This window comes from Nannobrachium achirus (assembly GCF_963921795.1).
Source record: "Nannobrachium achirus genome assembly, chromosome: 18".
Lineage (NCBI taxonomy): Eukaryota > Metazoa > Chordata > Actinopteri > Myctophiformes > Myctophidae > Nannobrachium > Nannobrachium achirus.
In genome coordinates, this window is record NC_137825.1 from 28,576,890 (window position 1) to 28,603,817 (window position 26,928).

The 26,928-nt window shown below is 43.1% G+C and overlaps 1 protein-coding gene across 2 annotated transcripts in view; it reads left to right on the top strand.

Annotated features, from left to right (window-relative positions):
* The first annotated feature begins 602 nt into the window (after positions 1-602).
* The window catches only part of slc39a11 (solute carrier family 39, member 11), a 93,513-nt gene continuing 67,187 nt past the window's right edge, over positions 603-26,928 (top strand). For both annotated transcript variants that reach the window (XM_080746938.1, XM_080746939.1), the window contains exons 1-4: positions 603-645; positions 2,433-2,550; positions 3,218-3,256; positions 17,992-18,150. In XM_080746938.1, the coding sequence (XP_080603064.1) occupies positions 2,443-2,550; positions 3,218-3,256; positions 17,992-18,150 (306 nt within the window). In that variant the 5' untranslated portion in view covers positions 603-645; positions 2,433-2,442. The remainder of the gene's footprint in view (positions 646-2,432; positions 2,551-3,217; positions 3,257-17,991; positions 18,151-26,928) is intronic.

Here is a 26,928-nt window from a genome sequence, read left to right on the forward strand (position 1 = left end):
CAATTCTGCTAATTATAGTTACTAGTTACTTGGTAGATTTGGTTTTAATATTACAAAAAAATATATTATCCACTTCAACCCATATAGGCCTACATTTTGGCCATTTGAAATGCATCGGGATGCGATGCATTGTGAGCTTGTTCTGCTATTTTTAAAATATCATCATACATTTGAAAATTTGAAATTCTGCATAATGAGTAGCCTACTTAATAGGCCTACTTTTGATATTGTAGATTTCGATGCCAATACTTTTGTACTTTTACTCAAGTACATTTTAAATTCCGGACTTTTACTGTTAACAGAGTATTTCTGTACTGCAGTATTGATACTTTTACTGAAGAAAAAAAGAAAAAGAAAGTACCGTACTTTTTCCATCATTGCCTGCAGCGTGTTGTAATCAGGTGGTGTAATAGGATAGGAGAAAGTGCACTTTGAGCATTTCTGTGGTTTTCTTGTCCAGATCCCATGGCCCATGCGGACTCTGGCGCAGTGATTGGCTAGTTGCCTACCTCGCTGCCCGCCCAGCGGCCAGCGCACTGGAGTGATCGGCCAATCAGCTCAGAGAAGGGGCGGGGACTCCGGCTGTCATAGACACGTGTACAGGGAAGTAGGAAGTAAATAACGACTGGACTTGGCTGTGGAGCAGTAAGTAACTCGTCTAATACAGAGATATAACGGAACAAACAGTATCTAAACTCATGTGTGCATGTTATGTGATCTTCGTAATGTACACAACTGTGTCTTAACGACTTTGAAGATAACGGAGGAGGGTATTTTTGAGTACAAGTTGAGCAAGTGGCAGTTGTGTGAGCCTTTACTCAGTCAGAGTAATTCATTTACAGATAATCATGATTCAATCCAGTTACCTGTGTAGTTAATTGGACCAAGACATATTTCTTTTTGGTAGTTCTCTATGGTGTGTGTCAGAATCGATAAATAAAATCTGTCAATATAGGTCCATGGCTACCCGTGTATTTGTGCGCGACACAGGGGTACCCATTTTAAGACTGAACTTGACTGAATGGTGGTTGTTTTTAATGTTCTAATAATACCATACCACAATTATCATTTGTATTATTATTAAAGCCACCTCAAAAGTACTTGAAAGCACGTGAACGTGGTTTCAAAATGTCAGTGCTGTCGTCTCATACACAGTGAAGGCTAAATTATTTGTTAAGTGGGTAGCTGTTGTACTACAACAGGTTGTGCTACATCTCTGCAAATGACATGTTGAGTATCAAGTTCTTAATCACACAGATATGGCACACACCTAGCTTGTGGCTTAACTCAATGGGTGTGTATTAACACTACTGTGGTAGTTAAATCACACAAGTGTACATTTATGCAAGCTAATGTGCATCATTTCTCCTTTTTACATGCCACAATGCTACTTTTTAATGTTTTTATTATACTTGCTCTAGCACTAATTGCCCATCTCGTGACAAATGTACTTGAAGTAGATTAAACAAGATTATTGGTGCGTGTCCTAGCTGTCTGTGTGTCTGTGTGTTATCTGTATGTTTTTGTTTGTGTGGCCTTGTGTCTGTCTAAATGTCTGTATTTGCCTTTGTGAGCGGCGGTCACATCGTTCTTAAGTGTGAGTGTGTGTGTAGGTAGGTTTGTTGCTATGCTTGTGGGCGTGTGGGTAGCATCTTTCTAGCCTGAGCATGAGATGGAATACCGCTGGTGACCAAGTGGCGCTGTTGCGTCACGCGCACACACACACACACACACACACACACACACACACACACACACACACACACACACAACCCTGAAATGAACCGCTACACACACACACATACGGCCACGTACACACACACACACACACACACACACACACACACACACGCACCACCCGCTCACTTCCAAATTGCTGTTAAAACACACTGTTACAGGATATATACAGTAGGGTGACAGACAGAGTACAGGAAAGAGGTCAATCCTTTTCACAGGTAATTTTGGGAAATCTTGGTTATTACTAGACATCAGTGTTTTTTGTTGAGATTCTGAATTCTTAACTCCTCCTGAGTCCCCATCCCCATCATCAAACCAGTCCAGCCACTCTGAGCATGAACTTTTCAGTTCATGCTCATGAGTTTGTACAAATATTGGTCATTTGTAAATATCAATCTTTTATTTATTTAACCGATAGTTCGACTACGTATTTAACACAGATTCATTCTTAACCCTTAAATTCAACTAATTATTTTGGTTGACTTTTTTATCATTGTTTTATTTGATGATGGCACTTAGCATGTGGTCTTTGTGTCCTCAAAACATTTATAAGACCAAAGGACACGTGACCTTTCCCCTGAACAATAAAATTCCAGGCCTGCATGTATGTCTTTTTTATGTGTCACTGTGTCTCTTTTTCTCTGTGTGTGGTGTTTCTCCGAATGGCTACAGTATAAGTGTATTCCCTTCCGCAGGTGAGGCACCATGCTGGCAGGCTACAGCCCGGTGACCCAGGCACTTTTGGGGACTCTCTTCACTTGGGGACTGACTGCTGCTGGGGCTGCCCTGGTTTTCATATTCTCCAGTCGACAGGTAACTGGATGGACCTGTGTGCCACACTAATATTCTTCTAGTGCGAATATTCTTTGAATATTTGAAATTAAATATGAAACATGATGGCTCCTCTGACTAGTCATAAACTCGATCAGGAGGTGTCAGATTTGAATCATGACAAAACACCTATTAGTGAATGGCATGAGGGTGGAGAAATGCAATCTAGTGAGGGGGCTTTCTGTTTTGCTGGAAATGCGATCAGTCGGGAGAGATGCTACAAACGGCAGATATGTTGAAATCTGTTGTGCAAGAACAGTTGAATAGAGTTGAGTTGAGGTGTGTGTGTGTGTGTGTGTGTGTGTGTGTGTGTGTGTGTGTGTGTGTGTGTGTGTGTGTGTGTGTGTGTGTGTGTGTGTGTGTGTGTGTGTGTGTGTGTGTGTGTGTGTGTGTGTGTGTGTGTGTGTGTGTGTGTGTGTGTGAGAGAGAGAGAGAGTGAGGAGAGGAAGTAGCACAAAAAAGCAGAAAACTAATTGGAAACAGTTTTCATTAGTTCTTTTTATTGAAATTATTGAAATATTATGTATTTTATATATGTTTTCATTTGTGTGTTTTACTTATTTGATACCACAATTAAATAAACCTTGAACCTTGAAAAAGAAAAATGTCTGATTTGACAAAAACACACTATGACTCTGCTCTTTATCAGAAGCGCATTTTGGATGGCAGTTTGGGGTTTGCAGCTGGGGTGAGTTGAGAAAACTTTGAAAACGCACGCACGCACGCACGCACGCACGCACGCACGCACGCACGCACGCACGCACGCACGCACGCACGCACGCACGCACGCACGCACGCACGCACACACACACACACACACACACACACACACACACACACACACACACACACACACACACACACACACACATTTCTCAATGTTAGAATCAGATGTGTGTAATTGTGATTCTTTTAGCAGTACATGGTACAAAAGGTTATCCATGATTACTCATTTAAATAGAGGTGGTGACATGGCAACACAAAACCTTAAACAGAGGGGGAAATACAGTAAAACAGTAAAAGTCTTTTCACTGACTATAATGTACCTTAATATTTGTGTCCTGATCCTTAAATGCCAATGGAGCATTTATATATTGCCTTTATCCATGGTGCTTTACATAGATTTTGCTTTGCATTGCATTCACAAACACATTCATAAACCGATGGCAGAGGAAACCATGCAAGGCACCAACCTGCTCATCAGGAGCAATTAGGGGTTCAGTGTCTTGCTCAAGGACACTTTGACACTAACTCTGGGGGAGCCCGGGGTCGAACTGGGAACCTTCTGTTTCCCAAGTGGCTGCTCTACCTCATGAGCCACTGCCAGTAGAGCACTCGCCTTTTGACCACAACGTCGTGGATTGGATCCTGGGCACCTCCAACTCAGTTTAGCTTTGTGAAATTCTGGCTGATACCCACAATAAGCCTAGAGTAGTAGTGTGCTGCAACTCCCTGTAGGCCCGCCCAATTATGCCTGAAAAGATTTTCAGACATTTTTGCTTTTGCTTCAAAACACACTTTTTTCAACTACTCCTACAGATAAAGGTTTATTGTGCCTTATCTACCACCACTCTATAATAAATTGATATTATCTTTCATTTACAGATTCTGGATCTGATGCTTTTGATTTCAATAGTGGTTCCGAGAATCTTTCATTTTTGCTCATTAAAGGAGAGTGGGCATTGGGCAATGAAAGCTCATCTTCTAAAACATAAAATCCCCCTTTTAAATGCATATTTACATTTACCATTATTATGCAGTGAAACATTTTTGTAGGATTTTCCTCACCCGCTGCAGTGCTAGCTAGCTAGTCAGGTTAACAATCAAGTTAATCTTTAATATGCTGTGATTGAGACTTTGATTGATTGAAGACTTTATTAGAAGTTTGCATGGAAAAAGGTACAGTTTCATGACGATACAGTTCACTGGTACAAGGTCAACTAAAAGGAGATCGTAGAAAGCACTTGGCTTATTTATACAGGAAACCACTTAAGCATCTCATATAACATTGAATGACAGACTGATAGAACACAGTACTGTGCAGTAGATAGTCAGAAAAGAAAAAAAAGAAAATATATACAGTTGATATTTACAAAAGAAGGGTCAGGGGGAGGGTAAGGCTGGGCTAGGTTTGTTTTTACCAGTTACGAGTGACTGCCGCCTGTAGGTGGTTTTTCAGGGCGATTGTAAAGGATGTTAGGGATTTACACTCCTTTAAGGCCTTCGGTAAGGCGTTCCACATTTTGGTGGTATAGCAGAAGAACGAGTTTGACCCTTTTTTTAATTGACTCTGGGTTGAACGTGATCTGTGGCGCTGCCTCTGGTGTTGTAATTGTGGACATCCTTAACGTTTTCAAAGTATTTTGTCAGGTACAGTACATGGGTATCTTAGTGGTGTAGTGTATCTTGTACACCAGGCCCATTGCAAGTTGCTGTACTCTGTCATCTACTCTGAGCCACCCCACTCTTAACTGGTGAGTAGCGGTGAGGTGAGTCTGATAGGAAATGTTAAGCAGACCCTAATTAGTTTGTTTTGGACTGTTTGGAGCTTAGTTTTTAGGGCTGCTAGGGCGTCACGATACCATACGTGGACTCTGTAGTCAAAGAGGGGCTGAATTATTGCACCAGCTATGGTCTTCAGTGTGTTGAAATAGACCAGCTTTCGATTTGTGGTTGAAGATGTTGGACAGATCGAAAAAAACAAAACAAAAAAACGGATGGACGTACCGGCCGGACAGACAGAGTGGGTTATACAGTACAAGCTCTGTGGTCAGTCACCGCTGAATAATAAAAGAAAAACATGGGGGTCATGTTTTCGTTTTTTCCAGTTTTCTTTATTTATAGAATAGTATGTCTTCCAGCAACTCATTTTCACTGTACTCTGCAAACTTCAAGAAGGATTTTCTGGCTTCATAGCACAATAACTCCTTGTGGCTTAGTTTGTATTCACTTTTGGAAAAGTGTTTTACTTAGTGCCACATGTGCATATTATGAGGAATTCATTAATTCCACTGTGTTCCCAAACCCAGGAGCAAGTAAATGACCTTTCTATGTTTATGCAACTACTAGGCCCTTGCAGAAATCTCTAAATGGCTCCCAAACAGGCCGACCGAACCTCTAGTACAGGGGTAGGCAACCTTAGGCACGGGTGCCAACATTGGCACAGGGGAGGATGATCACTGGCCCACCGGCAAAAGTGTGAGAGAGAGAAATATTGTTTCAAATTAAGTCACCTAATTTGCAGCAAATTACATACTACACATAATTTTACATTCATTAAAATTCTGAACTTTGACTGGGGAGGGAGATCGGTGGGTTATTGCTCTGAGTCTAATGGTCGTTATAACAATGTCCTGACAACCAAAATATGTCCGAATTTTGATGGGGTGTAATTAAAAGTTATGTTGACATGGCACACTGACTATCTAGAAAATAAAAACATGGCACTTAGTTTCAAAAAGGTTACTGACCCCTGCTTCTAGTATTTATACAAGTTGCTAAAATATCATCTTTTTTATCTGTTTACTTACGTTTTATATATTGTTAGCACAGTCTGCAGAGCATGTCACAGTCACCAACAGTTCTCTGCACATATGAGTGAATGACAAATGCAACCCTGTTGGATATTTAGAATCTTAAATCATGTCTGTACTCTGTACCCCTAATAATAGAGATGTCCATCTGTAATTCATGGAACAGTAGGTTAGCAAGTCATAATGGAGGAGGAGAGGGATTTGTATGTGCAACCAAGCAGGGATTCCTGGATTCTCTCCACATGGCCATTTGTTTCTCCCACCCAGCTGCCAGAGCTGTGTATGAATGATGTCATCCCTCTGAGTGTGTTGTATCCAGTATAGCAATTAAAATGTTTCTCTTGATTGATTGAATACTTTATTAGCAGTTTGCAAAAAATTGTAAGTACAGTTACAAAGTCTGCTAAGAGGATGTTTAAACTCAAGAAAGCCTATGGCTTGTTTCCATTGGGGTACTTTGTACTAAATTCATCATCTTGTTTTCTTGCAAGGTGTCTGGAGCTCCAACCATTTAAGCAAGGAACTGGAGTGTAGAGCAGGGGTTCCCAAACCTTTTTCTCTCAGGGCACCTCATAAATATTTTTTTAATCCGAGGCACCCCTACATTATAATTTTCACTCCCAGCACCTTATATTTATAGCATATCGTCGTTGTCGGGTGGAAACCTTGTATGTCCAAAACCGTTCGTTTTGTATTTATCATCTATAAAATGCACTAAACTAGTGAAAACAGCAGATCTACAAGCACACAACGCCTCACATCGCGAGGCGTTGTGTGCTTGTAGATCGGCTGTTTTCACTTGTATGATGAAGCAGAGCTTTGCTTTACCAAAAGATGTACACATTTGAAACTTGGAGAGGTTTCTGCCCAACAGTGACGGTATTTTAGTGATTATGTTGCGAGGAAAATGTTGAGATAATAGCCATTTTGGTTAGAACTCACTGAAAATAACTTTGTACTTCAAGTTTAAAATGATACTAAATATTTTTTCAAGTGTCCAAATATTATCAAATTATCTCACGACACCCCTGGACTGTCGTCACATCACCCTAGACAACATGTTGTTGTCAATTAAGGTGTTTACAAGAGCACATTTCTCTATGTGCTGTTAACATACGCCCTGACCGGGCTAGCACTGGACCAGAGCTAACATTGATTGATTGCACCTGGCATTTACTGTAAATCATGCAGACTCTGAATGCAGGAAACACATCTATTCTTCACACTACTCTGTCTGGTGTTATACAGACTTGTCAAAGTAGTCTCCAAGTTTTCCATTTAAGTTGAAGAAAATAACATTCTTCCCCCCACCCTCTCTATTGACTGATTGGTCAAAATTGACAATGTTCAATGAGTCAAGCACAGAATATATGGGTAGCCAGACTATTTTCCGCTTCTGTGTTTCCAAGTCTACTCTATTTAATAGAGGCATGCCTAGTATCTATCTACCCTACAGTATGAGAGAAATGTCTCTCTATATGCAGCCTTTTCATTGTCCTGCATTATAATGGTAGAATAAATGGGTATGTGCTTGTTTGATATCGATATACTGTACCTATGCCCAATTCCACATGAACAGCAAGCGGTATATGGAAAAGATGCAAGGGAAATGAAATTAGCAAACTACTGACCCCAGTGCAATCTTTTCACAGCCACTTCGCATTATGGATATTGATGTGACACGAAGGTGACTGGTGACAATGTGTTCCTGTGTTGATGGAAAGCTGTAGTGTACATATAAATGTACTGTACACTATGTAAATATCCCTGTATTCATTTTACTCTGACCCTTATAGGTCAAGGTCAGAGATACACCACTCACAACACATAGCAGTATGGAATTGCTCAGTGGCCTTTCTCAGTGGCCTTGTGGTTAGAGTGTCCGCCCTGAGACTGGGAGGTCGGGGGTTCGATTCCCCGGTCAGGTCATACCAAAGACTGTAAAAATGGGACCCAATGCCTCCCTGCATCAAGGGTTTGATTGGGGGGTTGATCACCATTACTGATTCCCGAGCGCGGCACGGCTGCAGCTCACCGCTCCAAGAGATGGTTCAAACTGGCGGAGAACAAATTTCAATTACAGTACATTTATCTGACAAATAAATTAATTATGAATTATTACTGAATCCGTACAGGTAGACACACAGCAGGATGTACATTTCCTGTTGTGTGTACATCTTAAGCTCAATTGGCTTTGATCACACTGGGGAGACTGCGGTGTGACTGGCATCACAGCAACCACACTTGCAATTTCCAATTGCATCTTTTCTAGTTGTAGTAAGTCGATCAGTCTTGGCTAAATGCCTAGAATATTAATCCAATGTTTATGTATTTGGCCTTTCCATAGGCAGGAACATGAACTTTATCAAGACACACTTCTGTTGGCCCTTAGGCTATGGAGGAAATGAGCTCCATAAGCTCTCAACCCCAGTTGTTTGAAATAATCATATTCTAGGCCAGTGGTACTCCACACTACAGATTAGTAGCAGGCTGGTCCGTTGTCTGCAGGTCCTGGGGGTTGTCCCATGGGGCAGGCTGCCGGTCAAGATTTCCGACGCAATTAATATTATTATTGATTGATTGGGTGACCCAAGACTTTTTGTCTATATGATCCTAACAAAGTGATACGAATTTTACAAAGTTTACAAAGTCAGAAACTCGCGTGTTTATAAATGTATTTAATTAATGTGGCAGATAAATGTATGGGTTTAATGTCAGAAAATTGCCCCACCCCCACTGGACTATTTATTTTATTTTCTCGCCGAGATGGCACTAATATGCCGTCTTACTATAGAGATACTGTGTACTGATTTGTGTGATTTTTGGATAAAATCTGAAGGAGTAAAATCCAAAAATGTGTTTGACATAAGTCGGCCTCCTGGTGGTGCTATAAAATGCAGATATAAAATATGCAGGGCAGAGGTTTTTCCTTGACCTCTAGGGAGTGCACATACACTGATTAGAGAAAAAACACGAATGGCCTGTTATAGCACCACCATGATGTTAATTTGAAAAAGTTGAAGTGGAATTTCTTCCTCTGCCTATTGGGAATGTATGATTTCACAAAAATTGCACATTGTGTTCATGATTTGTTCAAAACGGACCAATCCTGCAAACTTTGGAAGCAAATCTTAGCCAATCAGGAAGGAATATGAAAAATCTGAAAGACTTTTGTTTCGTTAAATGACTATAGACATACTGTGTACCGATTTGCGTGATTTTTTGACAAAATCTGTATGAGTATGTGAAAAATTGGGGGCAGAGGTTCTGCTCTGGCACCCAGGGAGTGTGCGCGTGCACAGTTTTGCTACCTTCGTGCCAACGGTGCCAAAGATTAGGTGTTCACAGACGGACGGACGGACGGACAGACAGACAGACAGACAGGGTGCAAAACATAGTCTCTGCATGCCTTTTGGCCTGGCGGAGACAAAAAGAGACATAGGACAAGACAAAGAAGACTAGACTAGGACAAGAACTGTCACACTGTCAGTCAGTTGCAACAGGAGGGAATTAGAGAGTTAAAGTGAGTTTGTTCCACAACTTTGGTGCCAACACGGCAAAGGCACGGTTGCCTGTCCTTACTGTGCTATACAGTGGAGTCTTCCTATACCATTGACTGTATATCTGAGTAACCTGGAGCTGGAAGATTGGCCTAAAATTACTCCACAATTGTCTCTTTCCTGGCCTTTGCTACAGGCCAGCGCCTAAGTGATCTGCAGGCCCTCTCATTGCACCCTGAGTGCAAGGGTTTCGCTATTACAGGAGGGGGGTATTCATTCAAGCCTAATCTGGCTTTTACCCCCTAGGATCTCCTCATGGGGTGTGTTGACTGCGTTCCTGTAGAATTGGAATATTCATCACAGGAACAGCAGACCTCACGCACACACACGCTAGGCAAATGAGCCTTTCGACTAGGCAATTCAGGCTAGGCTATGGTCGAAAAAAACATTGCCACATAAAGACAAGATGATGGATGCAAAAACACCCCACAGGAAATCAAACCTGATCAAAAATCTTAAATGACGGACAAGGTTTTAGAGGCACAATATAGTGTCATTTAAACGTTTTAATGTGTTATAATTCTGTACAAAAAATATGGACTCTATGTGTAAGAGCCTTTACTCTTAACTGTACCTCTCCTGTGTTTCATTATCACTTGCTGTACATGCTGCTGCTCCATGACACCTGAATTTGCCTCCGGGGATCAATAAAGGTTTACCTTATCTCATTTTCATTATCTGTAGCACAATTTAATTTTCAATCATGGCCTTTGTCAGTACTTGTTAGTCTTCCCAGTGCAATCACAAGGATGTGTGGGAGGGTGCAGACTGTGAAAGCACAACGGGTTGAAGCCAAGACAAGGGATTGCATCTCGAGTGTCACACAAGTGTTATTCTTATCAATACAATCAATGGATTGTCATCTCAGTTCAGACTACTGTACACTCTGTTAAGGCATTAGTATACAATGGAGGAACTGAAGAGGGATGAGTGGAGAAAAATAAGTGATGGCGAGCCTATAGGGGTGGCAGAAAATAGTGAAGTGTGTGATGAGTGCAACACTTGATTCTTGATTGATACTTGAAAACAGCCCTAACCCATTTATTTCATAATGTCTTGTAATTACTGAACATTTTCAAGCTTATAGTGATTTTATAGTGGTTTTGGTTGCAGTTGGTCCCATTTGTAATCTTAATGCAAGCTGTATATTCATAAGGACGGGATGATACTCAACAGCAAGGATGTTTTACAGTTGCATCACCGCAATGACAAAGTTGTCTTAAACATAGAAACATATCCTGAAGGTGGAGAGAAGCCCCTTCCTTTTCAAGATACAGAGCATTACACAGATTTTATTAAAAGAAAATATTCAGGAGTGGATAGAAAGGTCGACATGGATGGATACATAGCAGAAAAGGAGTGACAATTAGACAGTGGAAGAATGAAGCCAAGAATTAGTAGTTGTCTTTTAGCCTTAGAATGACACAGTAAGTATTGATGTCAGGAGCAGCAGATGAATGGGTCATAAACGGAAAATGGCTTGTGTATATCAGTGGATGTGTCCATCTACATGTACAGTATAGTAGTGGGAAGTTGTGAATTGATGGAGCACGGGTGAGGGATAGGATGTGAGGAATGATGGATAGATGAATTAGGCAGGAGATCGATGAGCGATATGAAGCAAACACCAGAACCCCCCATAAGGCCCAATTTGCTACACAGCTTAATCTTTTTCTCAGAAGCTTGTGGCAAGAAGCCCGGAAGATCATTTAGGGAGTGTAGATGGAGAATACCGCTGAGACGTAGAGTGATATGGAGTTACCGCTCAATTTCTGAGATGTGCTCTCTTTGTGTTGGTCAGTGAGCAGTCGGTCGTGTCATGTCTTCCTCTTCATCAAGCCCATCGATTCCACCCCTATCTTTTGCCACTGCTTGGCACCTGTTGTGTAGCTCCTACAAAGCGCCAGCTATTAAATTTGCTCTGCACTCAGGTGGAACCTCTGAGCTCTGTAGGATCATTGTCACCAGCGGGGTGCTGATTATTCTGGAGCATGGGCACATGCACAGCTGTTTGCTCTAATCTCCAGCAGACTAAAAGCACTCGGCTGCAGACAGAGGAGAAAGAGCGCTGTGAAAAATGACAGCTCTGTGTGTCGTTGTAATTGAGCAGGGGCAGTGTAATTTAGTTTTGATGACACTCTGTCAAGTCTCTATTTCCATATCTTGTCCAAGATCGAGAGAAAGATGAGATGATAATTATGTTTCAAGCTGTGATATGGTCCTTTCAAGTGATGTATCTTTTTAATCTTTAATCTTTCTTTTAGACCATGTAAACACCAATGGTTCTCAGATCTTTAATGTGAATTTATATTTATTTGGCCGTGGATCTCCATCTAAATATATTTAGTGCTAGGAACCCCATATAAGATATGTGTTATTAAAACATTCAAAAAATATTCAAAATCTTTTACATATTTTCAAGATTTTCTGAAAAGAGCAGATCAGATATAGGTCACGATGCGACATTTTAGATCTGCTGTGATTTTGATACTATATTATTTAATTTAGCTGGGGACCCCCTGGAACACCCTCAAGGACCCCCGGGGGTCCCCGGACCCCACTTTGAGAACCACTGCTGTAAACATCCATGGCAACATTCAACCGCTTTCCCAAACAAAGGGAGTAAAGGGCCATTTATAGTTACGTATGGTTGATTTTGTGTACGTTTGGGGGTTAGACAGTACGTACGGTAATTGCGTTGACATTCATACTTACCGTAAAGGTCTCTGTGTACAGGGTTCAATAAAGCCTATATGTACATACTATATCCACTAGATGGCACCCACATGCATCTTCCCAATGATCAAATGCTACATGCTACATACATAGCGCCTACATTGTTGACAGAGAGGTTTATAGACACCCTTGGAGGATACACTCGGATTGAACGACACTAACCATCGGCGCTAGTCACTGTGCTGTCCGGGTATAATATAAAAAGGACTGGAGAATGGTGCGTGGACACATGCCGTTGCGAACGCCTAGAGCGCAATCTCAATGGGGGCGCCGCCGACAGTAGTGAGCCACGGTACGGTAGCCACCCAAACCGACCCAAAACCGACTAAAAACACCCCGTGCACGGGAGTGGAGAGAGACGCATTTGAGAGAGCTCAGCTGGTAGAGAGCGCTGATTAGGCTGACATGCAGGTCTGCGTCCTGGGCTGGCCTGTTCACTGTTCAGCGTGTACTTGTGATTTTTTTGTTAGTTTTTTTTACTTCCTCCAACGAAATGGATACAAGAAAAAAAGACGAAACATTTCTCCCTCTACTGCCCCCACGGTTGACACAAGTTCGCCACGGGTAGTTCATGTGTACGTACGTTTTTAGCGGTTTTTATCCGTCGGGTTGAGTGTTGTCCGTAAGGTTACGGAGACAATCAATTACGTCCGGACGGCCGGAGGAAACGGATTAAATCACTCTCCCCCTCCGTCTCTTGTGTATTCTTGCGGTCCTTATGTACTACTATGCATGGTACTTAACTCATCTAGTTTGAATATGATATGAAAATGTCTAACTCTAAAACTAATGACAAAAAAAAAGCAGCCAGAAGCCTAACTACCCTGACTGGCTCCCTCTCCCTTTTTAAAACGTATTGACGAACTGGCTCAGATTCATCGTTCATTCTCTGACTCCGTGAAGTAAAAAGGTCAATCCGATGCTGTCTAAAGTCACACCTGCTGTGGAGGAATGAAAGGAGCAGAGAAGAGAAACATAAGGCGCCGCAACAGGGGGCAACAGCCCTGTAATTGGCTAAAAGCATCGATGTCACTGACAGGCCTGCCAATAGCCTGGAGGCCCTGTTGAGAGACTTTTAATGAGACCATCGTGGTAGATCAAGAGGGAGGCAACGGGATCCTTGTTCATCTGCAGGGGAGGCTGAAGAGGTGAGGGGTCGGAATTAGAGTTCCCAAGGGGCCTGACCCCCCCCCATCCCCCCAAAAAGACTGTTATAGCCATTGAGCAATTGAATCAGACAGAGAGAGCGAGAGAGAGAGGAAGAAAGAAAGAGATGATCTCACATAATAAATAGTTAATAAACCTTGTTATTATCCATCTTCACAGTTTCAGCACCACAACCAAGGGTGCACACTTGTTTGTTATATGACTTAGACCTGTTTTTTTTCACCTACTATGACATGCCCGGAATAGGGACACTAGGTTTTCCCCAGCTGAAATAGTCTGATCCTGGCATTAATGTCATAATTACTTGCGCCAGCAGAGCGCCCAAGTAGGGTGATGATAGCTCTCTGTGGGTACGCGGGCGGGTATGTGGCCATGTCTTGTTGGCTGGGCCTTTAGCCAATGAGGGAGCATTCTCGGTGACGTTACCACAAACCAAAAAGTGCGACCTGATACAAGGTGCAAGTTGGCACCTCGAAATGCAGAATTGGTCCAGAAGGAGTAGAGCAAGGTAAACAAGTTTTAGGCTTGGGGGAGGTAACATTTGAGAGTGGAGCTAGAGGAAAAAAATATATTCTATAGGGCCATTCACACTAAAGCACGACAATAGTCATCTTATTCTACTGTATAGGTGGATGCAATTTCATTTGGATCAATTTCAGTGTGATTTTATTAACAATAGAAGAATTGACAGCCTTTCAAAATCCATCGGACATCTCACCCTCGGAAAGTTTCGTTATTAATGTAGATGAGGAGAATATATTGAAGCTTAGATTATCCATATATACTATTGCATTTGTCTTTCAGCACTCTTGAGATCTCACTCCCCCCTCTCTGTGTGGGCTCTGACACAGCTGGACTGGACTGGACTGTTTATAGAACGTATTTCGTACATCAGTGTTGGATGCATTGCTCGCATAGTTATTGTTATAGTTATTGTGCTCAGTGTGACTGGTGCTTATAATTTGTCAGCAATTCTTTCCCGGAATCCCGTTGTACCTGAAGCTTCCAAAGAGTTCATTAAGATAGACATTTAAAAGAATTGTTTGAGGATTCTTTTAGAAAGAATATAAACAAAACACTTTAAAATGTAATGTTGTGTCCATGGCCCTGGGAATTGTTTTTCTCACTCAATAATTTCCTAGCCTCTAGTGAATCGTGTACACACACACACACACACACACACACACACACACACACACACACACGCTTTTCATTTAAAACCTTTTTTATGCTCGATAGTCACTGACGTTACCCTCGTTGAGCAAACTATAATTATAGAGAACGACAACAATAATTATAACATGCAATAACAATAATTATACAAACAACAGCAAACATAATCAGTAATACAAACACAGACAAAAAGAACAGTATTTCAACCACACACACACACACACACACACACACACACACACACACACACACACACACACACACACACACACACACACACACAGAGCAGAATGGAATCCAGCTGGCTACATATCACGCCAAAGGATGCATAATGTTGAGCATATTATTATATCTTAGGGTCTGTTCCCATGTAATGACACAATATTAAATATAAAAAAGACTAAGATATTTACACATGAATGCAAATAATCCTGACTATTAATTGAAGCAAAGGCCGAATTGGCCCGAATCGCATGAAAGAGGCCTCACAGCACATGGTTGGTTCTACAGACTCCAACTTTCACACGCAGATAGCTCAGATCTTTGCCTACGTTCGTCGCTAGTCCTCAACCCGACCCGATACGTGTTTTTCCGGAACCGGCGCGAACGGTTCGGAATCTCTGTATGCGGAGCTGATGTCTGGCCCGAATCGCATGAAATAGGGCCTCACAGCACATGGTTGGTTTTACAGACTCCAACTTTCGCACGCAGATAGCTCAGATCTTTGCCTACGTTCTTAGCTAGGCCTCGACCCGACCCGATACACAGTTTTCCGGAACCGGCGTGAAAGGTTCTTCCACACTTTCACATTGTACTCTAGGTCAAGTATGCGGAGCTGATGTCTGACTAGCCTGACTGCAAGCGTCAGACTCTATCACACACACACCACCACTACCAACAGGGGGTGGTGTTGTGCAGTCTGGTTTATTAACCAGGCTAATGTCTGACAGGGTGTTCCGGAACCAGCACAGTGTCTGCAACGCAGTCAGAGGCACAGACAGATACAGAGATCTCTATAATGGGCATAAAGGGACACAGACATTGTGACATCACTTCTGACTCATTCTGACATCACTCCTGTGCAAATAGACGATTCTTCCACACTTTCACTTTGCACTCTAGGTCAAGTATGCAGAGCAGATGTCTGACATCATGTATGCCACATGAGTTCCCCGTCACAGCGGGGAGTACAGTGCCTGGCCTCGACCGACCCGATACGCGGTTTTCCGGAACCGGTGCGAAGGTTTCGGAATCTCCGTATGCGGAGCTGATGTCTGACATCAGGGTTTTCCGGAACCGGCACAGTGTCTGCAACACAGTCAGAGGCATAGACAGATACAGAGATCTCCATAATGGGCATAAAGGGACACAGACAGACAGATACAGAGATCTCCATATACGGCTCTCTAAATGGGTCCTATGACAACAGGTTTAATGGGACCGTTTGTCCCACCGGCCTCAAATTCTGCACACGCGGTCCCCGACCCGATACGCGGTTTTCCGGAACCAGCGCGAAAGGTTCGGAATCTCAGTTTCCGGAACCGGCACATACACGGGCTTAAAAGGGACACAGACAGACAGATACAAAGATCTCCCTATATGGACATAAAATGGATGTAGACAGACAGATACAGACACAGACATATATTGGCATAAATACATACACGGGCATAAAAGGGACACAGACAGACAGATACAAAGATCTCCATATATGGACATAAAATGGACACAGACAGATACATCCATATATGGGCATAAATGGACAGACATCGTTCCCGAGTAGGCAAAATTATGCAATGAATGAAGAAAACATTCTCAGAAAATGTTAATTTTTTACCCCTTTTTCACAGTATTTCAACAGCGCATCTCAAAAACTTGAAGTAGGGGTTCTACTAGTGTTGTAAAATGCTTGCACATAATGGCACAGGCATATACAGTATCACAAATCCTCTGCACACATTCATTGCCTCTGGTCAGCCACAGAGAAAGAATCCTCAGTTGGGTTAAGAAATTAAAAGGAGACTATGAAGGGCGGAATTGTATCGTCGTCATAGTATAAGGCTGTGCTCCACAACTATTCACAAAGTGAAAGTGGTGGAAGGCAACATTGCCCCATATGATGGCATGCAGTCTCACAACACGTTGCAAGCTTGTAAATGAGTTACAGGTGTGCCTTGAGATTCTAACTTGCCCACTGATGATTTGATAATTGGTACTGTATGTTGCTCACCAAACATAATTACATGCACTGACACACCACCAGTGTACTCGGACACATGAGCACAGAGAAACACGCATACACACACACACACACACAAACACACTCACACACTCTGATTGAGGACACACATTATACAACCAGACATGGAAACACACACACACACATGAACATGCATACCCATTGCCCACTGGCTGAACTGTGAAAACGCTGACGTTTCGATGCATTTAATGCACTGATGACTAATGGTTAGTTATTGTTGTCATGGAGCGGATACGGTGGAAAAGTTCAGAGAGCCACGGTGACGTGTGATGTTTCTATCCAAAGGCAATGTGTGTTTTTGTCTGAGAATAGCTTTAAGACAGCCACAGGGTAACCTGACGGGTGTGCGCGGGTGCACACACACATGCACGCACGCACACACACGCACGCACACGCGCACACACACACACACACACACACACACACACACACACACACTACTCTTTATTTCCCTTTCTACTTTGGATGGGTATATATCTTACGATGGTCAACCTAAGTCTGTCACAAAATGCCAATAGTTGTTTTTTTTCCCCTTGAGGACACTTGGTTTTTCATGTGTCTGCCACACTTTAGAAGTGAGAAAAAGAAAGTATACACCTCAAGGCTTAAAGGAGCTATAGTCAACTTTTTCTTGAAAAACGGATGCTAAAATAAAAATAATGTTTCGAAAATATTTTGTAAAAAAATAAGCTTCATATATGTGTTTCTATTCAAAAATGACCACAAAAGGCGTAAAATAATCATTTTGGCCATTGTCAGACCAACACTTTGTTTACATTCTAGTCTATAGACTAGGATGTAAACAAAGTGTCGGCCCTACAATGAAAAAGTTGACTATTGCTCCTTTAATACAACAACTAGGCTAAAGCCTAGTTTATATTTATTTATAGAAAATGTGTTATTTTTGGTGTGCGCCACCGGCATGCACCATTATGCTTGACTAAACGTTCATTATTTCTGTCTGTCTGCCTTCCTTTACTCTCCCTTTTCTCAGGTGATGCTGGCTGCCTCTTATTGGTCGTTGCTGGCACCAGCGATCGACATGGCTGAGGATTCTGGGAAGTATGGCTCGTTTGCCTTTGTTCCTGTGGCGGTGGGCTTCGCTCTGGGAGCAGCCTTTGTCTACTTCGCTGACCTTGCGTTGCCCATGTTGGTAAGAACCTGGCATAATAATGATAATGTGAGTCTGAGTGATAATAATCACTCAGACCTGTGTCAGTTATGGTTCTATTATCTCGGACCTTGGGTCTGTTTATCGTTATGTATAATACCGGTGCTGATCGGTGGAGAAAGCGGAGAGCACACAGACACATTAATAGTTACCTACTCCTCCCGCGAGGGAAATTCAGATATCGCAGCCCAACCCAGCTGCTTTTTTCAGCTTAACCCAGCTGAACCCAGTGCTGCCCACAAGGAGCGCGAGGGGGAGGGGAGCAGTGATAGCTGGAGCAGGGAATCGTACCTGCGACCTCTGGGGCCTCCGGAGTCCTAGGTATGGACACTAACCACTCAGCCATCACTGCTCTATATTTCATAACATTGAAATATACCTCCATGTGCATCCTGCACTAGTATATACAGTGATACAGTGACAATCTTTTTTAAGCCAAATGGTTTCAGCTTTGTTGTCGCCATAGAGACAAATGGTGTTTCTCCATTAATAAATCCTAACGGCTGGTTCGCCTCGAAAAAGTCAGAAGAAACTCCTTACATCTGCACGTGCACCCTTTCAGATAGTCTGATGCCAGGCATCCTATTCTTCAGCCTGTATCTCCCATTGTCTGAAGACAAATGGGTTACAGGCTTAATTACAAGTCTCTCTTCCTCCTTGAATTGGAATGGGGCGACCAACTCGTCTGGTGCCAATCCCTACATTATGTTGTTTGGCAACCTGCCATCCACCATGCGTTGGACATAATGACCCAGCCATTGAAGGCATCATTGATTTACAGGGAGTAAATAATAAACACACGTGTTATAACCTTGTTATGTGTTAGACCTACAGTATGTCTCACTATCGAGGGCAGGGAGATAAAACTCTTCTTGTAAAATTCCACTATATTCCACAATTTCCCATCAGGACGAAATGATCCATGTGTGTACCTGACACCTGTATGCCAGCTTTTATCATTTCCATTTTCTGTTGGATACCATAGGTATAATTGATGGAGCGTTGCTTGTTATGCAGAGCCTGTTGTCTGTGTCAGTCAGTGTAATATTGTAGAATTGGAGTCAGGCAGAGGTATCGTATTTGCATTAGAGCCAACCCTGAGAGGAGAGACGTAGTCCAAGCTTGCTTTATAGTTAAGGCTGTGTCCTTGTTTGGACAATAGGGAGGCTGCTCATTCACCGACTTTAATGGTGCTAATATCCATAGAAAACATTGACCTTGTCCTGTGCAGAGAGGAATAATTGTTGGTGCCCCTGAAAGAGGTTTTAGCCACTGCCAAAAGGATAAGAATTGAGACGTAAAATGGCAATTCAAATCCTCTCAAAGTATAGCAGCGAGTATGTTCTGCTCACCCTCTTTGCTCAATTTCTCTGGTTTGGACAAATAGTCATTGAGTTAGACATTTCATCAGTATCTTAAACATTTGGCTTCATATTTATGGGTCCCATTTCATGTCAAAGCAGAGATTTCCTATAATTGCAATGAGTGAGCTCATATCAGTTAGAGGGAGTAAAATACAGCAAGCAGTTTAGCTTCAAAATATATCAAATGATAACAGAAATAACAGGAAGACGCATAGATTTCAGTCAACTAAGCCAGAAAAACCTGGAAAAACTCAGTTTTAGGCACTAATGGCATTAATATTGCACATTTGAAAGGATATAAAACTGTGAAAACTCCATGCAAACTGCTTTGTGGCACCATGCTTAGCATTATCACTTCACAACACGTTCTGTGGCGGGTTTGCATACAGTACTGGAAAACACTTTATATATCCCTTCCAAGAAATATCTCACCATTAGCATATCAGGAACAGAGCAGAATGCCCTGTTGTTACCATTATGTTTCATTGTATGCAAATGCTGTTACAAAAGCCAGCCAGGAAGGTGTGTTGTATAATTTGTCAGTGGAGCATCGGGGGGCTCTGCATCTAGAGAACCCACCTCACTGCTGCCCATGTTGGAGAGATGTTAATGAGGCCTGCTCTTGTAAATCCACTTGTCGCTTTGTGTGTGCGCGTGCGTTTGTGTGCGAGTGTGTGTGTTGCACGTTTTCCATCCTAATTTATTGAAGATGGTCTCCCCAACTCTTCCTTGTAACTGCAAATGTTGAGGTCTTGCACAAAATAGAATTTCACCCACTCTTATTTAGGAAAGTGTGTGGGCCCAGTTGGAGAGGACATGATGGAGGAGGTGCTTCTTGCACAGTAAGGTGATAAGACATGATTATGAGCCATCACACAGCAGCGTGTGTTGTTTCCACACTTATGATGACAACCTACAGTACCATGGATAGAGTAACGAAGTCTGACGTCATTTACACATCCTACCTGGTTCACGTTTTTTCCCCCCATTCTTTTTTCATATCGCATCATGTAAGAATTGTGTTCCAAACATAACCAAATGATCTCAGCGGTTTGACTCATATGGATATGAAGAATCAACTGATGGTGAGAAAACGCTAATGTTACTGCCGTATTAGCTACATTTTCACAAGAAACGGACTGTATCAAATATTAGTGACTGACTATCATAACTATATCTCGGAGAACGTTTGTTTATTTTTGGACCACAATGCTTGTATGAGACGATTTTAAGATGACTCGATGTTATTCTCCATAGAGAAATTACTTCCGCAAACCGGGGGATGAGCGAGTGATGTCATGACTTTGTTACTCTCTATGTTACTCGCTTCATTATGTGGCTTGATCCACATGAACCCTAGCATCCCTATCCTGTGAATGTCATAATGGGCAAACGTTTGGTGAAAAACTCCTAACATTTAGTGAAAATAACAGATCTACAAGTGGCTACTTCTTTTTTTGTAAGATATTTGGTGTAGAGGGAAGAAAGGAGGGGACCACATGTATTTAGGTGGTTAAGGGGTTTGCTCCGAGAGTTTGGGTAGTGCAATTCCCTATGAATTTGCATCTTTGTTGAGACCGTTCAATGCCCACCTCCCTCCCTCCATCACAAGCCTCATGCTGAGAAGAGAGGAAGGGACACAGCCGAAATGTTCCTGTGATGACAGGGTTGACTAAAATGTCAAGATGACCGTACAGTAGTAGTAGTCTCCTACTGTTTGGTAGGAGACTAGTGTATGTGGCCTCGTGGTCCATATCTTTTGCATCCACAGTTGCAACGATTCTGTGTCAATCGATTGTGTTTGAAACAATGTTTTCTCTTGAGAGTTTACCCTTTTCTTATCAAAATTATAAGGACACAGGGTGCAGGGTTTCCTTGTGAGCTGTAACTGTGATTATGGGCTATTTATTTGACGTGTGTGCTCTGTGCTGTACACTACAGTATATGGGACAGAATATACATTTAGGCCTTGGATAGGATTTTTGTCATTAGATATGATGAGAGTAGAAATGTTTAATTCTACGCATTCTGCTAGAACCCCATTGTGAGCCACCCATCCTCAAAAATAATGAAGTGAAGAAAAAGGAAATGATTATTTGTGCCACACAGTCAGGAAATGGTTTAAAAAATAATCAGTAAATTAAATACCCTCATAATTCTACATGTCTGCTCACTAACCCCGTAAGCACAACATCCTGGGTTTTGAGTCCACTTCCGCCTCTTCTAACCCCTCTTCTTCTGTCTCCTGTTGGAGTTCCACACCTAAAGAATGACACTTGTGCCATGTGGGGTAACTGCGGCCCCGGGGCATCCCAGCCATTCCATTCCAAACATCCATCCACCCAGAGGTCCGTTTCCCCTGGACACGGTAAACACTGAAGTCGTCATGTGTTTGCCATGAAGTTGTTTGGCACAGCGCCACCCGTATATAGGGCAGGCAGGAACCGGTGGTGATGATGATATACTGTATATGTACCATGATGCAATTCTCTCGTTCCACGGTGCCAAGGACCCCCATTAATTCTGCAGAGCTTTACGGGGGTTGTTAGGGAGACCAGGGATTTATAAGGCGAGGAAGTGATGCTTTATATTTCATCCATGTGAGAACATTAGGTCACACACACGCACGCACACACACACACACACACACACACACACACACACACACACACACACACACACACACACACACACACACACACACACACACACACACACGTTATTTGAGCACAACCGCTAACAAGCTCTTCCATCTCCTCTCTCCTCATTTGTCCATCTCTTCTCGGCTCCCTCCATGCATTCTCTTAATCACTCTCTCTGTCTCAATCAAATCTCCATCAAAGCAATGTCTTAGAGTTCACAATGGTCTCAGACATCACGTAAAAATACATCATAAAAGATAATTTATCCATATTACAGAGTATTATATTATACTAAGTATATTAAGCTAAATAATACAGGTTATTATATTACGCTGTTATTTTATATTGTTATATGGCCATGGCAGAAATGAAGACACAAAATTAGTTTTCAATCTTTGATTTTGAAAATATCAGCCAGCCTCTCTAATGGATGCAGGGAGGGCGTTCCATCCCCTCTTCTATTCCTCACATCTCACTCCAGGCTACAGTTGCTATGACACTTAATCTTGCGACAGCTTGTCCTCCCTTCATGCTCTGCCCCAGCCAACAGACAGACTGACACAAACCAGAGGAGAGGGCGATCCATGTCAACTGTGGGAGAGAGAGAGGGAGAGAGAATAACGTGTTTTCCCGGAACTGCTGCATTGTTGTATTTGTCTTCACCACCAAGCCAAGTCTCTCTCTTTCTCTTTCTCTCTCTCTCTCTCTCTCTCTCTCTCTCTCTCTCTCTCAGGCACATGCACACATAGACATCAAAGGGGGCTTGAGCCCCTACCCTTTTATTCTTCTGTAAAAGGTGCCCTCTCCAGACCATGAATGCAGTTTTCACGATGGTGAAAGAAATGCAAATGCCTTCTTTCCATGCCATACCTGAAGGCAGCATTCAAGAGAATTGCCTTGTCCAGACTCTCCTCACCAGCTTCGACTGCTCTCTTCGCATTCAATCCGACTTTTTCACCATTTCTCAGACGTTTGAATGCAGAGAGTATCCACTGGGTATCCACGGAGGAGTATCCACGGTATCCTGTTCTCCGTGCACTTTGAAGTACGCATGCGCCGATATCTCTCGTCTTGAATATTATTCCCCTCAGGGGAATCGAACCTAAACCGTGGGTTTGTTGCATCCGTGCTCTACTGACTGAGCTAATGAACGGATGATGTGACTCCTTTTTTGTGCATTTATCTTTGACGTGGATAGTGGGGTAGACGTGGATAGTGAGGGACTGAATATTTACTATTCTGTCCATAACGGCACATAACTCGGTAACGCGGCTGAGTGGGATTGGCGCCGCTCCGTCGGGGTCTGTGGCGTGGAGTGTTACACCGGGGAACAGAGAATACTTGGCATCTGGTTCGAGGCTGGGATTCACCTCAGGTTTTATTTTTGCGCTCCTCTGAGGTTGACCACTAGATGTCGACATTTTACTACTAATATCTCTGCATTGGTGAGATATTGGATACTGGATATCCAAGTATCCTTGGATACCTCTGCATTGAAGAGTCTGAAAGCATGTGAATATTTCGCATTAAGTGCGTTGATATCATTCGAAACAGGTGCTCTCCTGGACTTGAATGTGGCATCTCATGTTGAAAGAATTGCCCTCTCTGTGTAGAAATCCATGCCGTTACGCCACATCTCCAGTGTTCACTTGATTATGCTTAGTTCAGTGTGGTATCACGCACCGAAAATAGCTGACCTCCGCGCTGCGACATGTTGTGAGCTTGGAGGTCTACTATTTTCGAGATTTTCACCAAAAGGCCCTTTTTAGAAATGTCAGCCCCTGCCTCTCTAACATTCTCTGCACGTCCCTGCTCTCTCTCTCTCTCTCTCTCTCTCTCTCTCTCTCTCTCTCTCTCTCTCTCTCTCTCTCTCTCTCTCTCTTTCTCTCTCTCTCATCCTTGTCCTCTGCTAATCTACCAGACCATTGTTTTTCCTCTCTGTCAGCCCCAGCCTGTGCTCTACATCCATCTATTCCTCTGTCTATCATTCCTCTCATTCAGCGCTGCTGTTTGCGGAGAAACCAGTAAAAAGTGCCACCAGCAGCTGTCCAAATACCAGCTACCCCCCAGAAAGAGAGAGAGAGAGAGAGTGTGTGTGTGTGTGTGTGTGTGTGTGTGTGTGTGTGTGTGTGTGTGTGTGTGTGTGTGTGTGTGTGTGTGTGTGTGTGTGTGTGTGTGTGTGTGTGTGTGTGTGTGTGTGTGTGTGTGTGTGTGTGTGTGTGTGTGTGTGTGTGTGTGTGTGTGTGTGCGCAACGAGCGCGCACACACAAGCGTGTGTGTGCGTGCGTGCGCAGGACCCTTGTAACCCTTGAGTGTATTCATGTCTAATCTGTCCATGTGTGTTGCTTCACGTAACATGCATGTTTCTATATCTCTGTTTATATCGTAACATGCACTGATGTCAGACACAAACATGGAGAAAGAAAGAAAGGTCCAGGCCAGACCTTCTCTAGTACTATTATGTCATGTTGATCAGAGTACTCCATATATGGGCCCCTGATGGAATTATCTGTATCTGTCAGTCCTTGTCCATTTTATGCCCATACATGGAGATCCTTGATGTCATCAGTATCCACCTGTTTCCGCGAGAATTTACTGTAGCATTATCTGCACTTCCGGTTAACAGCAGACATACAAGCTCACGTTGCGTAGCAGATGCAAACGTTGTGAGCTTGTAGATCACACTCGGCTGCGGCGCCGGAAGCTACACACTTTCTGCGCACAATGGGACGTTGGAAAGTTGTGGATATGCCCATATTGGTTTGGATCTGGACAATTGGATATCCGACCTACTCGATGGCGGGCACCACACTTCTTGGTGCCCGGGGGGGGGGGGGGGGGGGGGTTAGCCATTAACGAAACGGGTATTTCTTACATTGATGCTCCTACATATTATCATGCAAGCACCAGTTAAAGTTACTTTCCATCCCTCATATACTGTATGCACAGTGCACATCCCATAACCCACACACTGCACATCATTTTGGAGCTCATATCTTTGAACGGGTAAGGGCTAGTACTGTATATGGAGCTGACTGATTAGTTTGCGGCTGATGCTGTGACTAAAGATTTAGGTTAGACAACACAGTCCATATTTGGGCGTAGCTGCTTATTATATGGTTATGGCTTTGTCAGAGTGACGTCAGAGGTCTGCCTGCTGGCCAGACGTCCCTCAGCACATATTAATATAGGATATACTGTGTGTTAGGGTTGCAACGGTATTTTTAACACCGAAAATATCGTCCGTATCAACACCGCGGTTATCGGTAACACCGTTTCAACCACCATTGCGTGTCTTGTCGTCTTGTGAGCACTCAGTAGCAGCCAATGCTACCTCAAGCTACAACAACAACAACCATCCGACCATATTAAAAATTCAGCTTTGTAAAAAAGCAACAACACTGTTAGTGTTACAACAGCCCTGCGTTTTCTTGTTTGGCTAATTGTTGTTTTTCCGCCTACTGCGCGCTGTGACATAAAGCCACAACTAGTCTGCTGGAACGTGCCCTGCGAGTGGGGACGAGACATCATGCTGTCTGATGGGCTGTGCCTCGCCCAGTGGATGATCCGTTGATTCTGAATCTGTTCTCGACACTCCCACACAAGGAACAGCTCCCGGCCTCCCGTGATTGAGAACCGAATCACATCGTTCATTTAAAAGAGCTGTTCAAAAGAGCGGAATCGTTGGCGAACGTCACATCTCTACTGCGCTCCTCGGGGCAGAGCAGAGCAGCGGATGCGTTTTGTTTTTATTTAACAGTGTTATCGGTGTGCAAGTAAAGTACTCGGTGTTGTGCTCGCTCACCGGTAACACTGAGTACCGTTGCAAACCCTACTGTATGTATTATGCTATATGTATATATTGTATGTGCATATACTGTATATATACTAGTATGTAGGCTATATAGGCTGTATGTATATATATGTACTATATACATACAGGTCCCTGAAGCCCAATGCATACTACAACAGAACAGGCAAACTTTGTTGGCTTCGGCTGGTCCAAGACTACAATACGATGTCATTATGAGCTTTGAGCTGAGGTATTGGAGTAGTTGCTTTCGTTCACATTTGGCTATGTACTTGAGTTACGGTGGCATAGTCTGTTTCACACACACACACACACACACACACACACACACACACACACACACACACACACACACACACACACACACACACACACACAGTCTGTACCAGGCATTCAACAAAACATAACAGATGATTTCTCCTGCATTACCACAAAATCCATTCCCCTTCACGCACATGCTCTCTCTCTCTCTCTCTCTCTCTCTCTCTCTCTCTCTCTCTCTCTCTCTCTCTCCCCCCCCCCCCTTTCTCTCTCTCTCAGACACTGTCTCTCGCCCCCTTCTCTTCCTGAACCCACTGCTGTAATTGCGTCTCTGAGCTATCATTACTCCTAAATACGTCAGTCGCTTTCCCGGGTATTACAACAGAACACCGTGATCGATTAATTAAAGCGCCTTGCTCCACCAGCCCCCCTCAGCACCCACCCATTCTTGTGCCAAGAATGGGTGCCAGTGTGGACAGAGATTTATGCGCTCCCATGAATAAGTGATGTTTTCCTTGTCCGCGGATCCCCGACTGTGGCCTCCGGAGCCACTCGGCTTGTCTTTGTGTTTAATGAATACCCCTGGTGAAACACTGATAGGCTATCACTAGCGCTCACCTCAGTGTGAAGAGAAATGATGCCCCCCGTCAGTGGCGTCAGTTCAGCAAAAGCTAGGGTATGG